At 36.7% G+C, this 13,151-nt stretch overlaps 1 protein-coding gene across 5 annotated transcripts in view; it reads left to right on the top strand.

Moving 5' to 3' along the window:
* The window catches only part of VPS13C (vacuolar protein sorting 13 homolog C), a 74,254-nt gene that overhangs the window by 9,405 nt on the left and 51,698 nt on the right, over positions 1-13,151 (top strand). For all 5 annotated transcript variants that reach the window (XM_019280879.3, XM_020583462.2, XM_020583461.2 and 2 more), the window contains 18 exons: positions 750-859; positions 1,673-1,732; positions 2,308-2,367; positions 3,115-3,195; positions 3,834-3,891; positions 4,194-4,321; positions 5,198-5,304; positions 5,959-6,130; positions 6,563-6,625; positions 7,231-7,366; positions 7,938-8,032; positions 8,636-8,778; positions 9,955-10,147; positions 10,300-10,414; positions 10,792-10,928; positions 11,653-11,779; positions 12,414-12,531; positions 12,869-12,998. In XM_019280879.3, the coding sequence (XP_019136424.3) occupies positions 750-859; positions 1,673-1,732; positions 2,308-2,367; positions 3,115-3,195; positions 3,834-3,891; positions 4,194-4,321; positions 5,198-5,304; positions 5,959-6,130; positions 6,563-6,625; positions 7,231-7,366; positions 7,938-8,032; positions 8,636-8,778; positions 9,955-10,147; positions 10,300-10,414; positions 10,792-10,928; positions 11,653-11,779; positions 12,414-12,531; positions 12,869-12,998 (2,033 nt within the window). The remainder of the gene's footprint in view (positions 1-749; positions 860-1,672; positions 1,733-2,307; positions 2,368-3,114; positions 3,196-3,833; positions 3,892-4,193; positions 4,322-5,197; positions 5,305-5,958; positions 6,131-6,562; positions 6,626-7,230; positions 7,367-7,937; positions 8,033-8,635; positions 8,779-9,954; positions 10,148-10,299; positions 10,415-10,791; positions 10,929-11,652; positions 11,780-12,413; positions 12,532-12,868; positions 12,999-13,151) is intronic.

The following is a 13,151-nucleotide window of genomic DNA, read 5'->3' as shown; positions in this document are numbered from 1 at the left end:
AAGTTAGATACCTGTGTTCAGTGTGCATTGCATATGTAAAAAGTTAGTTAGAGTAAGCTGGGTCAAACCCTGTAGTCCTTATTTTTCTCTGCTTGGATGGCCATGACTATTTTCTTCAACTTGAGCCATCTGTAGCATTTCCAGCAAAACCTTGGTAGGCTGATTGATGGCATTTGCTGGAATAGCCACTTTGTAAGGAGGGTACCGAACACAACAGTGTAGCCTGTAAAGGCAGCTAGAGGACAAGCGGCTCATCCAGCCATACTTCGGGTAAAATGCTGAAACACAGCTGGAGATGATAGAGTCACATCACTATACTGAAATAATGAGGGACTGTGAATATTACTGCTTGCCTTGGCATGTGTTATTCAAGGCTATTTTGTGCTCAATTATACCATCTTACTTATTTGCTTCTTGAAACCCTTCACTGAGGGACTTTTAAGAGAGAACCTTTTACCTTGGGAGGAGTAGGGAGGAGTATGTTAATCCAGAATTTGCTGTGAGCGAAGCTGTTTTGACTGAAACTTAAGACATTTGTTTTCTTGTGGTTAAGTTGTGCACAGGCAGCTAATATCACATCTTCAGAACATGGGTGTGCAGAAAAGGAAAAAATGCAAATGCATAATCTAAGTAAGTGACAACTGAAATGTTAGAGGAAATATTATATTTACATTGCTGTAGTTGTTGTAATTAAATTCAAGATGCAATTATTACACTGAATACTGACTTTTTAAAAATTCTTGTTCTAGACAAACCAAAGGAGGAGAAGAAGGATACTTTCTTAGAAAAGCTTGCAACTCAAGTTATAAAAAATGTGCAAGTCAAAATCACAGGCATTCATGTTAAATATGAAGATGATGTAAGTAACTGGAACATATTGTCTTCGTTTAAAATTGTTCTTCAGTGCAGTTCTGATTGTCTAGTCCATACAGAAACTGTATTTGCCACCTTGAAGAAGTTGCTGTGGTTTATTCTGCATCTCTTCAAATAAGGTGTCCCAGCTATGACTGAATGCCAGAAATATGGATATGTGAAATAGATATTCTCTTCCCCATGTCCAGTGCTGCCTTGCTCACTAAATGTGGGCAGTGTCTGTTCTCACGTATTGGTGCAATGGATGTTTTTCAGGGAGTTCTTCAGTGTCCTGGGGAGAGCCCAGAATAGCAGAAGCTGGTGGGTTCACGCATGGGTCTGAAGGCAAATTGTTGAAAACACTCAATTGATAAACAAGACTGTTTGTTTATATGAACCAAACTGGGATTTCTAGTTTTACCTTCCTTTAGGAAAATGATTAAGCAGTTTGTTATGAGATAATTGAATTTAAAAGAAAAGCACTTTGGGACTTTTTTCAGAGACACTAAAGTTAAGGAGGTCAGAGAACTGCATGGGATAAAGTAATATAGCTGACTGAGATGTGGTGCTCTAAATTTTTTTTTTTCCTGTAGGACGATGATGGACTCCAAAAGAAAATTTTCCGTTTGAATTGAAGTCCTAAGTCTTTACACTACAGCCGTATTAGTTTTGGCCTATCTTAGTGGGTTCCAGTAATGTTTCAGTTAGAACAACTAAGCAAAGGAAGTTGCTCAGAGCAGTTAGGATTTCAGTCAGCTTTAAATGATACATCTGTCTGCAGCAAGAGACATAAGTACCTGTTATTTTTCTATTTTTATAGATCACAGACCCACAGTGTCCGATTTCCTTGGGAATGACGTTGGGCGAGCTTAGTTTACTGGTAATGTGTGTGTGAATGCATGTTCTTGTGTGTTCAGCTTGCTCGTCTTTGCAGTAGCAGAAAGGAAAAGGAACATACTAAGATGATACAGCGACAGTGTGCATAGAGCTGGAAGTGAAGACAATCTTGTATTCATGCAAATAGTACTGGCAGTTTGAGCAAGCAGAAGGGAAGAGGACTGAGGACCATCACACTTTCTGAGACTTACTGATTTGCTCTAATGAACTAGTGATCTGAGTGACCTATAGAACTGGGCAGGTTTTTTCCAGGTGTAGTAAATGTGGGCAAACATTGCTTCATGATAATAAAGAATTTGGTATTTTGCCAGGCCTTTTGAGAAGTGGGGACAGAAAATTTCAGCTAACTTCTCTTTGACTTAGCTGTTAAGCACTTTATGGGTAGGATGAGGAGTTGAATATCAAAGTATGAAAGTAAACTGACTGATTTTTGTATGTTATCTTGACGTGCGTGTATGCAGAGAAACTGGGTGCATTTGTTGCTTGGAAGCATAGGATAAACCCAAAAATGTGTTAGCTAAGATGCACAAAATTACTTTTATCACTTTGAACTTTTAGACAACAAACGAGAACTGGACACCTTCCATTTTGAATGAAGCTGCAAAAATAATATACAAGGTAATGTGTTTTGGGTTTTTTCCTACACAAGTGAAGAAAGAACTGATCTTGGAGAACAGTAACCTGGGGCTCTAAATATTAAAGTTGGAAAAATAGTTTGCTTTCTGAATTCTCCTGTTTTTCTTTATTTTTGATGTATGTTTAAACACAACTAGAGCACAAATAACTGTTTTTATTTAAGGCATAAACTTAAATAAACTCCATGGTTTAATAATTTCTCTTAAATGAGAATGCTTATCCCCTCATTCAATATACAGCAAGCCTGCATGGAAGCTGTGGTTTCAAAGAGGTTGTCAAATTGCCATTTCCTAATCTAATTTGTATTCCTAATGTAATTGGGATTCTGGGAGCTAAGTGGTCTCTCTGTTCTCCCTGCCCACCTCCTGAACCACCCCTCCAGCCTGTGCAGAAAGGAGTCCGCAGAGGTCTAAGGAATTACAGGAACAATATAAGAAGTGTTTAATAGTCCTGGCTTCTTTATTAGGCCGTGTACTAGTTTTGTGCACCCTTGCCCCTGTAATCCAGGGTCATGTTTAACAGATGTGCATGAACTTGTGCTTTAAGAGCTTGCAATTCAATTATCATTTCAAAATAGTATTGTTAGATTAAATACATCTCAATGCTAATGGTGGATTTGCTGTCTAGCTTGCTATCCTATGTTTTCTGTTTTACAAATGGAAAGCTAAGTTCACAGAATGGGTTGAATACAGAGTATGCAGTTTGTTGCATGTTTTCTTTCCTGTGCAGCTTTTGTGCCTGGACAGCCTCAGTGCTTATTGGAACATACACAGCAAAATGTATTATCATGGCTCCCGTGAACAAATACTGGTAATGTAGAAGAAAATGCATTAAACAGTACTATTTTCTCTAGCTCTTGTGGTATTCAGAACTACACCACACTGATTTCTGCCCCACTCCTCACACTTACGGTCACCTGTATTCAGGGTCATATGTTAATCCATTGCACTATTGTTAATAATACTTTGTGAACCTCATTTGTTATCATCCCCTATAGGGTTTGGACATGATATATTTTTGACCCATGATGTTTATAAAGGTGTTCTGTGTGTCCTTGTACAGTACTACTTGTTTACCTTTTCCTTTTGTGCTCATCTTTTACAGATATCTTTATTTTTATTTTATTTTGCCCATAACAAAATATGCACTTAACCCAGTGAGCTTGGTTCTAACACTGAATATTGACTCAAAACTGTGAAGTACTTAAAACCATCCAGTTGTTTAAGACCAGCCAGGTTACTTAGGCATTGCCTGTCTGTGGATGTTTTCCTCTTTTTTCTCTGAATCTCAGTCTGAAGTAAAACCCCAAATTGATAAACAGCTTGAATTGACAGCTGCAAAAGTCTGCAAAATACACATGAAATTACGTTGGTCCACTCAAAGCTTTGAGAACTCTAAACAAGTAATGCTCTTCAGCAATTGCTAGACAGTATCGTATCCCTTTGCAGGATCAGCTGAAAAGAGGAATTCCCTGTAGTGGTAACCAGCCCGAAGACTATCAGTACAGTAAGTAAGCTAGAAATGAGTGAATCTAAACTGTTCTGAGCATGTTGGTGTAAACAGCCTGATCCTGATCCTGCAGGCATGCCCATACTATCTTCATTTTACAAAAACCTAAATGTAGTAGAACGTATTAGGGCTTGTATACTTCTTGACTATTGCTGGGCTATCTTAATTGTTGTTGTTAAGAATTGCATCCTGATTCTGTGGGGCTTGAGCATGTGTGTGACCAGTACAAAGTGGTTGATCTATTACTTGCTATGCTTTAATTATACGTAAAACATCTTTTTTTTTTTTTTATCTTGAAGTTTTCAGACCAGTGTCAGCTTCTGCAAGACTGTATATCAACCCATATGCAGAAGTAGAACTGAAAACTCCTAAGATTGATTGTAATGTAGAAGTACAGAGAATTATCATTGAATTCACTAAGCCACAGGTAAGTTGGTTTGGTATTTATCACCTGTTTTAGTTTGTGATGAACTATAGTGTTTTTTCACTGGAAAACATTCTTCTTAGGGATTCTTGTACTTACATGCTCATAGAATTTCTAAACTGTTCAGCAGTACCTGTGGGAAAAGTGTAGGATCTTTTTCCTTCTGTATAACAATCACTTCCTGGTGCTAAATCATTGTACTCTGACACTCTTATCTGTGGACCCTCTGGGGACCACCTGATCTGTGTTCAGCCCTTCCAGTAGCATTCTTTTCACATAGAGAATGGAATCATGAGTAGCCCTTATCTTACTAAACTATAACAGTGTTATAAGTGCAGAGCTGCCTAAGTACAAGCAAGGATGGAAATTAATGGAGTGTGCTGGCTTTGGCAACAAAAACTGCCGAAGTATCAAGCAGCTAATTTATGTGGCTCCCCAGCAATGTTAGTGTTCTCATTTATTCAGAGATAACTTGCAGTTAGTTGGCTAAAGAGCTTTTTAGCTCTTATTGATATCTAAGTGTAGATTGAGTTCAGAACTGTACCAGTAAGATTCACTAATGTAAAGGCAGCTCTAAAATGAGGGAAACTGTGCATTGACAAATGAATATGCTTGGTTTGAGAAAGCCTGAGAGTTTGTGCTGAGCGGACTGATAAAACTACAAATTGTTGTTCTTCGAGGGGAGCAGGGGTTCGTGTAGTGGTGTCCTTTGAGAACAATGGGTGTAGTTGGTCCACTTTTAGGTACTAATGAAAATGCATGGACTTAAATTTCTGTGTAGTTTGAGGAATACTGAAGGCTATTGTGTACATGCAGTTCGAGCACTGCCTGCAAACAAAACCTGAACCTCTGCTAAGAAACTTGTTTTCCTGTGTTTAGTACCTCAGCATGATAGACCTGCTGGAGTCCATAGATTACATGGTTCGCAATGCACCGTACAGAAGATTTAGGCCAAATGTATCTCTCCATAAAAATGCCAGGGAATGGTAAGCTGTGTACATTTATGCATTCTTTGGGAGATGCTGGAGTCCTCTCCAGTCTCTTCATTCTCCGTCGTGGTTAAAAGTAGTTTTAAAACTAGATCACATGCTGATTTTATAACTTTCACAGAGGTTTGCTTAGCCCATATATTCGAGTGATGAAAGATCCAACTGAATAAATGTCACTTGCTAAGCTGAAGTCCCCAAAATTTGAACAAAATGCCAGTGCTCTCACTAGAGGTTAGAATGTAATTTTAGAAAGGCTAAAGAAAAAGCTTAGCAAATGTAATACAGGGGAACCATGTATGTCAACTGTAATTTTTAAAGGTGTGAACTGATACGTGTTTTCTTGGCTTTTTTCAAAGTACTAACTGATACTGATTATCAAAGTGCTTAAGTGAACTTAATGCTGTAACAGCCCAAATTTGCAAACATGCAGAGATCAATAATGAAGGTTTGTAGTTCTTCAGGCATTAAATGTAAGCCCTCTGTTCATTTTTCAAAAGTGATGTTGAAATCATTAAAATTTTTATAAGCCAAGTTATTCAAATCATAAGTGGTGAACAAAGTGTTTGCATACTAATAAATGACCTCTGCAACCTGTAAGTTGTAATGCACAAATGAAATGGGAAGTAGTTCACAAGTGTGCAATTCTTGTAGGTGGAAATATGCAGGTAACAGTGTTCTTGAAGTTCACATCAGAAGACATACTCGAATGTGGACATGGAGTAACATAAAACAGCACAGGCAGCTTCTGAAGAGTTACAAAAATGTGTACAAGAACAAGCTAACACAGAGTAAACTGTCAGAAGAAACACAGAGGCAAATTCAGGTATGAGCCTTTTTTCTTTGGCGGAATTATATTTTGGGTTCTCTATGAAATAATTCTTTAGATATACTTGGGAGTAATCCAGCTTGATGGTTTTACAAGAGCACAAGAGGTTTGTGGAAATACCTTTTTAATCTGAACTTCTGTGTAACCTGTTGCGGAAAACAAAATACTGTGGTTGAGGATTAATGAGCATGGGTGCATTTAATGAAGTGCAAGAGTAATCTAGTTAAGAAAAAAAACCTAGACTGCCTAACATGAATTTTATCTTCTAGTGAGCTTTGCATCCGGGGGTGGGATATACCTGTGACAGAAGTGAGCAGAGCTAGAAATCAATTGGTGTGTAAATATGAAGGAGCTGGTAGAAAATTTATAGTGGAGAGCCTTTCCTAAACGTGTTTTAGAGGCAAATAATTTGATCATACATTTTTATAGGACCTAGAAAGAAAACTTGACGTCTTCAATATAATCTTAGCAAGACAACAAGCACAAGTTGAGGTAAGGAGTCATTTTTGTTCAGTAATATTGTAGCACTTCAATTAGGATGGTTTTGTCATGATAGTATTTTTTAAAAAATTGTGCTGATGTGTATGATAGGATAGGTAGACAGGAAGACAAGTTTTCTGTCCTTACAGGACAAGAGTAAATTGATTTCCAAACTGGAAACCAGTTCCAAAAAAAGTACGAAAGTTTTAAATGGTACAGGATCGGTCCTCAGGTTTGGTACTACTAGGTTAAGGAATCTACTAGATTTAAGAAATATAACTGCTTTTTGTACTCTCTCTGTCTTTTTGTATAATTCCTACCTTTTCGTAGTCTAAATACTGGTGAAATGTATAAAAAAACCCACAACTGTCCAAAGTAAAAGTAAGGTGTGCTTATGGCTCTGCATGCACAGACACACAGAGACATGTCCCTCACCCTGATCCTCTTTTTGTCTCTGTCTAGTGAGTCAAAGTGCTCTTAATTCCTTGTGGTGTGGTGTTGCCGTCCCTCAGTTAAATGCATGTTTCCCATGCATACATACATAGAATATTTACAGAAAAATAGTAATACTATTAATTATGCATTTTGTCCAACTTGTTTTAATTTCTGGTTTGTAGACAATAAGATCAGGACAAAAATTACTGAAGAAAAAAAGCACTGAAGCAGAAAAGAAAAGTGGAGGATGGTTTGGTGGCTTCTGGGGTAAAAGAGAATCTAGGAAAAAAGAAGATGAAGAATCACCTGTACCTGAAAGTAGGTGTAGATTGTAATGCACTAATGTCTAGAGAGATATTCGGTCGTCTTCTACATTGAAAAGAAGTGATGGTTTTTTTGCTTCCTACTATGCAGGAGAGGGTATGGCATAAGCAGTGCAATGCAGTATTGATCATTTTATAGTACTACTTACTGAATACTGAGCTGGTAAATAAGGCATTCTCTTAAAATGGCCATAAGCATTTCAGAACCTTGGTGAGGAGAAGAGTGTGGCACTTACATCTGTAGTGATAATTGGCAACAATTGAAACACTCTGTTCCTGGTGATTTGCTGTCTGGATCAGAGGTTTGATCTATTAAAATTCCTGAAATCTATTTTCAACATGGGGAGCTATGGATACTCTTGTAATAAAAATTATTATATATGTGCTACATATGTAACGCCATATATGAAGACTCCTGTGTGAATTATTTTACAATCTGGGATTTAGTGCATTATGACGAATCAATGGAATGTATCAGCACAACTTAAGCAGTAGAAGGCAAATGTGAGGAAAAATGGTAGTTGTTATTTATTAAGGTGCAAATTGTGTGGGTTTTTGGTTTTTAGCTATTGATGAACTAATGACTCCAGAGGAGAAAGCTAAACTTTTTACTGCTATTGGATACAGTGACAGCTCCTATCACCTTTCATTACCGAAGCAGGTAAGCAACCTATGGGATGGTTTAAAAAAACAAACCACACAACAAATTAAGTATAAAGATGCCTTCAGCTCTCTCATTACCTTGAAGAAAGGTGAAGGCTTCAAATTCTGATAGGAAAGATTGTTTGGTTCTTCTGAAGTTGCTGATTGACGCAGTCATAAAATGATGCATATGTTGGGAAGTCAGAACCCTCTCGGCAAGGCCAAGACTTGACATTTAGCAGCAAGAACAACAAAGGCATATGTGCCGTGTCTTCTAAAATGTAGTTATTTAATGGGATTATAATGATTTTGGTTGATCTAGAGAGTTGTCTACTAAATATAGTTTAGCTATGCTTGCTTCAGGGTTTAAAAAAAAATTCCTGAATGCTGAAAAGAGATAGACTATACTTGCTCTGCATTTGTTGTATTGCACTACTTTATGTTAAAGAAATGACTGGTAAACATTGGATAAAGCAAAGATTGTACTTTGCTTTCTGCATAGAGATGTGTTTCCAGTCTTAGTTGACTGGAAAACTTGGGCACAGTTTGTTAAAATGAAGAGTTCTGAAAAATTATTTGTATTGAGATGACTAATTTCAGTTTCCTCTGATCTTCTCTCTAGTATGTTGCCCATGTTGTGACACTGAAGCTGTTAAGCACTTCTCTTACAATTAAAGAAGACAAGAATGTGGCAGAAACTCTTAAAGTACAGATAATTGATCTGAGTACTAAGATATCACAGCGCCCAGGAGCACAAGCCATTAAGTAATTGGATTGGTATTTTCTTTTTGTAGAAACATCTCTGCCCCTCCTCACCCCACTCCCCAGCTCCTTAACTTTCCTTGGGTAGTGCTTGTTGTATATTGACTTGTAAATTTGTGGGTGCCCTGTAATTGTACTCTGTTGTAAATAATATAATTTGGTGAATAACATAGAATGGAATGAAGAAGGGAATGCTGTCTGCTGGTTTTCATGAACAATGGCAAGCTCTTTCTTGAATATAAGTGTTGAAGTGCTGAATATGACTCTTGGGAAGTGATAGCTAAGCAGTGTGAAATAGTGTGGCCACCGAACTCCAGCCAAGCTAGTGAATGTGTTACTCACTGCCTACAGAAATGAAAAATTATGTGTGTGTGCTGTGGGTGGGAGATCAGCCAGAGCATAAGATACTGAGACCTTCCTGTGTTTTAAGAGAGGGCACACCGGAAATACTGAACAAAAATTATTGGATTATATGGTCAATGAATAAGATTTCCAGTGTCTGGAAAATGAATTTGTGCACTTTTTGCTTTCATTTGCAGTTCCTTCAGTTCTGGCTTCATACATAAGAACACCAGCTCAGCCACTGACTCTTGAAATATTTTTGCTAAAAACCATTCTGGGGAATTTTCAAGGTGCAGCTTGAATGCTGCAGAGAAACAAAAAGAGCTTTGACATTATTTTCTATAAATGCATGCCATTTAATTTAGTTTGCAAGACTGAAGCAGTAGAACAGATACTCTTATTAGTGTTATGTTCTTGAAAAAAATGTAATTAAGTTATCTCTACAGAGCCAGGCATGTGACACTGATCATGGCCAAATGTGTTGCCTCCCAAAGTCACAGATTTCAATGGTGGAGGAACAGGACCTGAAAATCAGTTTCTTATGTAATAGATATTTCTAAGGACGAATAAAGTTGGTGTGGTTTGGTGGTGTTCAATGATTTCTTCAAAGGTGTTTTCCTACTGACTCCACTTAACACTACTGTCAGGGCAGTTCTCAGTACAGAATTCCCATTTGCAGCAAAACAAGTCTGTAACTGCTTTTTAAATCCATACATAACAGTAAACATTACTGAACTTTTTTAATTTATGTAACATAAATATTCTGTTTTTCTTTTCTCTTGACACTGATTCTAACTCTAGCCCAATTACATTTTTTTAACTATTCATCTTCTTTAGGGTTGAAGCAAAGCTTGAAAACTGGTATGTTACAGGCCTGAGACAAGAAAACATTGTACCATCTCTCGTGGCTTCCATAGGGGATAGCAAATCTTCTCTGCTTAAGATTGAGTTTGATGTTAACCCAGAGGACAGTACAGCTGACCAGAGCCTTACTATTGAATCACAGCCTGTGGAAATAAAATATGATGCAGTGAGTAGTAACCAAAACTCTCAGCTCTTTCTGACTCCTCTTTCTCTGCTGTTACTCTCCTTGCTCTATCGAGATCTGATTTTGAATTTTTATTGTGTGACTTCTATGTATATTGCTAATTCTTGTCTTTTTTTTTTTTTTTTTTTTTTAAGAGAACAATAAATGCAATGGTAGAATTCTTTCAGACAAGTAAGGGAATGGATCTTGAAAGATTAACAACAGCCACATTAATGAAACTGGAAGAAATCAAGGAAAGAACTGCTACAGGTAAGACAGTAACAAATCTCAATGAAGGTGAACCCTTATAATGTTTCAATATAATAATGTTTCAATATGTTTCAATGCCTAAACACTTGATTTGTTTTGATTGATGGCCAAATAGCAGGATTGGGATTTTTCCTTGAGATGGTGCCGTTTCAGCTGGGATAGTATTAATTTCTTCTCACTTGGTGACTTGGAGGTTTAATGGATGTTTTGTGGGAAGGAGCATTGAGTTCACTGAGAAATCAGTAGAATGCCACAAAAGCAAGTCTTGACACAAGAGGCTTTATCTTTCAGATAACATCTTTTTGGATGCTGACTGGCACAATTGTTTCACTTGTGAATAGTATTTACATTTCAATGCCCTTTCCTTTTTGTTTAAGGATTAGTTCATATTATCGAAATGCGGAAAGTCCTTGACTTGAAGATTAATCTGAAACCTTCCTACCTTGTGGTTCCACAGACTGGTTTCTACCATGAAAATTCAGATTTGCTGATTTTGGACTTTGGTACATTTCAGGTATATAAATGATTCAGGTATATAAATGACCTCTCTTATGAGCTCAGGGGAAGCAAATATTCTCTTTTAACATAGCTGTCATCTGGAACCATCTTGCTTTCAGAAGGCAGGGTGATCATCTGTGTTTTTAATGCATGTGTTTTTAACTTGCCATATTTCTTACCAAATAGATTTGGGTCAGCAGTTTGATCAGAGTTGTTAGGTTATCTTTGACATACTTGTACGAGTTAATCCTCCTCAGGAAGCTTGTTCATATTGTAAGTGTGACTGTAATACCATATCTTTTAGTATCTTCCATTTCTTCAGCAGAACACATGAACTTTTGTTTTCTGTGAAATGATAGCCTTTTATTAATAAAAGGGAATATAATATTTCTCTTGAAATTTGAAAATTATTTCCCTTGTTTCTATAAAATGGAAAGATTGCAGTCATTTAACTTGACTTCATGACTGATTAAATATTTATTTTAGTTGTATTCCATAGGTAGAATTATAGACCAGTGAAAAAAATTCTTTTTGCATAGCTTGAATTAAGTGGATTTATGGAAATAACAACAAAAAAGTCTACTTATCAAGAATAAGTGAAGTGGGAAATTACTTATTTTCTCTGTAAGACTCCAAATGCCAATTATTAACTCCTATGAATCATCTTTTCATCTTCACTAGAATGAATAGCACATGTTGGTTTTAATGATTTAATTTTATTTTGTTTGTTATGTGTTTAGCTGAACAGCATAAATCAAGGCAGTAGCGAAGCTTCTAGCTTTTCATCTTTAGAGGAGATTATGGACAAAGCTTATGACAAATTTGATGTGAAAATTAAAAATGTGCAACTTCTTTTTGGAAGAACAGGTAACATAACAACATAGCTGCTGTTTATGCAAAAGATTGTCAAAGGCTACCTACCTGTAATAAACAAATATTTTTTTTAATAAAAAAAAAAAGACAAACTAAAATCAGTAGTTAATGGAAAGTTAGGTTATAATACATGTTTGGTGCCAAACTTTGAAAAAATTGGTTAGTTTCTCTTCAAACAGCTGCTCACTTTTTGTTTGGACTTGTGCATCACTTTGATGGTAGCAATGAATGTAAATGAATAGAACTATTATGTTTTCCATCACATGCAGGAGAAGCACAGCTAAAATTTGCCTTAGTACTTAAATTTCTGTAATCAATAGAATGATAGGTTGCTGTTTTATCTTTTATCTGTCTATGTATCTGTCTATCCATCTGTTTTTCTAGGGGTCAGTGTAGGTACATCTTTTAGTGTAGAATTTGGTTTAATTTTGCTAAGGCAGAAATGTTCACAAATGGGATTAAATGCTCTTAAAATACTTGACCTAAGTTGTTTTAGGTTTCTTTAGTTGGTGAGTGGGTTTTTTTACCCTCCTAGTGATACACCACAAGTAGTTACTTTAATGATGCCTTAATTAAAACAATCAGTGAGTGATGATTTTTTTCATCTAAATTTACTGGACATTTTCAGGTGAAGACTGGAAGAAGGCTCGTTTCCAACATCCATCAACTCTGCACATTTTGCAGCCTATGGATATTCACGTACAGTTGGCAAAATCAATGGTGGAAAGAGATTCCAGGATGGCAAAGTAATATATTAATGTTGAAAAGACTCGTTTATAATTACTGTGTACTTAGAGAAAAGAAAGCTGTGTTTTCCCTAAAGGTTCAGTTGCACTTCATAATTTGAAGGTATTAACTAAGAAGTAGAAATAGGTTACTACTGTTGGCAAAATCTTTTTTGGGTAGTAGTTCCCTGGACCCTTTGCTTGTTACTAACTACTGCTTAATTTAAGTCCAAGCCCTGTTTTGATGGAGAATCCCTGGCTTTACTGATATGTGATCTTTATATAGGAGTATCCATATTAAATGAAGAATTGGTACCTTTTTGTTTAGGAGTTTAATCAGTTGGTTTTTTTTAAAAAGGTTTAAAGTGTCAGGAGGACTTCCTTTGGTGCATGTCAGACTCTCTGACCAGAAAATGAAGGCAATCTTTGATCTGATTGATAGCATTCCACTGCCTCAGAAGTCATCTATGTCAATTCCAAGCACAAAGGTAAGCTGACAACTAAGAAAACTGAGGGGAAAAAAAAGGCATCACTAGGCAAGGTCTTCATTGACTTACCATCAGAACATTCTGGGCTGCCTCAAACAAGGCTGGTGGAGCCTTTGCCATTGTCCTGCTGCTTTCAATGTAAGTATTGGCAGA

This window comes from Corvus cornix, chromosome 10 (genome assembly GCF_000738735.6).
Source record: "Corvus cornix cornix isolate S_Up_H32 chromosome 10, ASM73873v5, whole genome shotgun sequence".
Taxonomy (NCBI): domain Eukaryota; kingdom Metazoa; phylum Chordata; class Aves; order Passeriformes; family Corvidae; genus Corvus; species Corvus cornix.
Note: the sequence above shows the minus strand (reverse complement) of the source record. Positions and strands in the feature narration are given on the sequence as shown.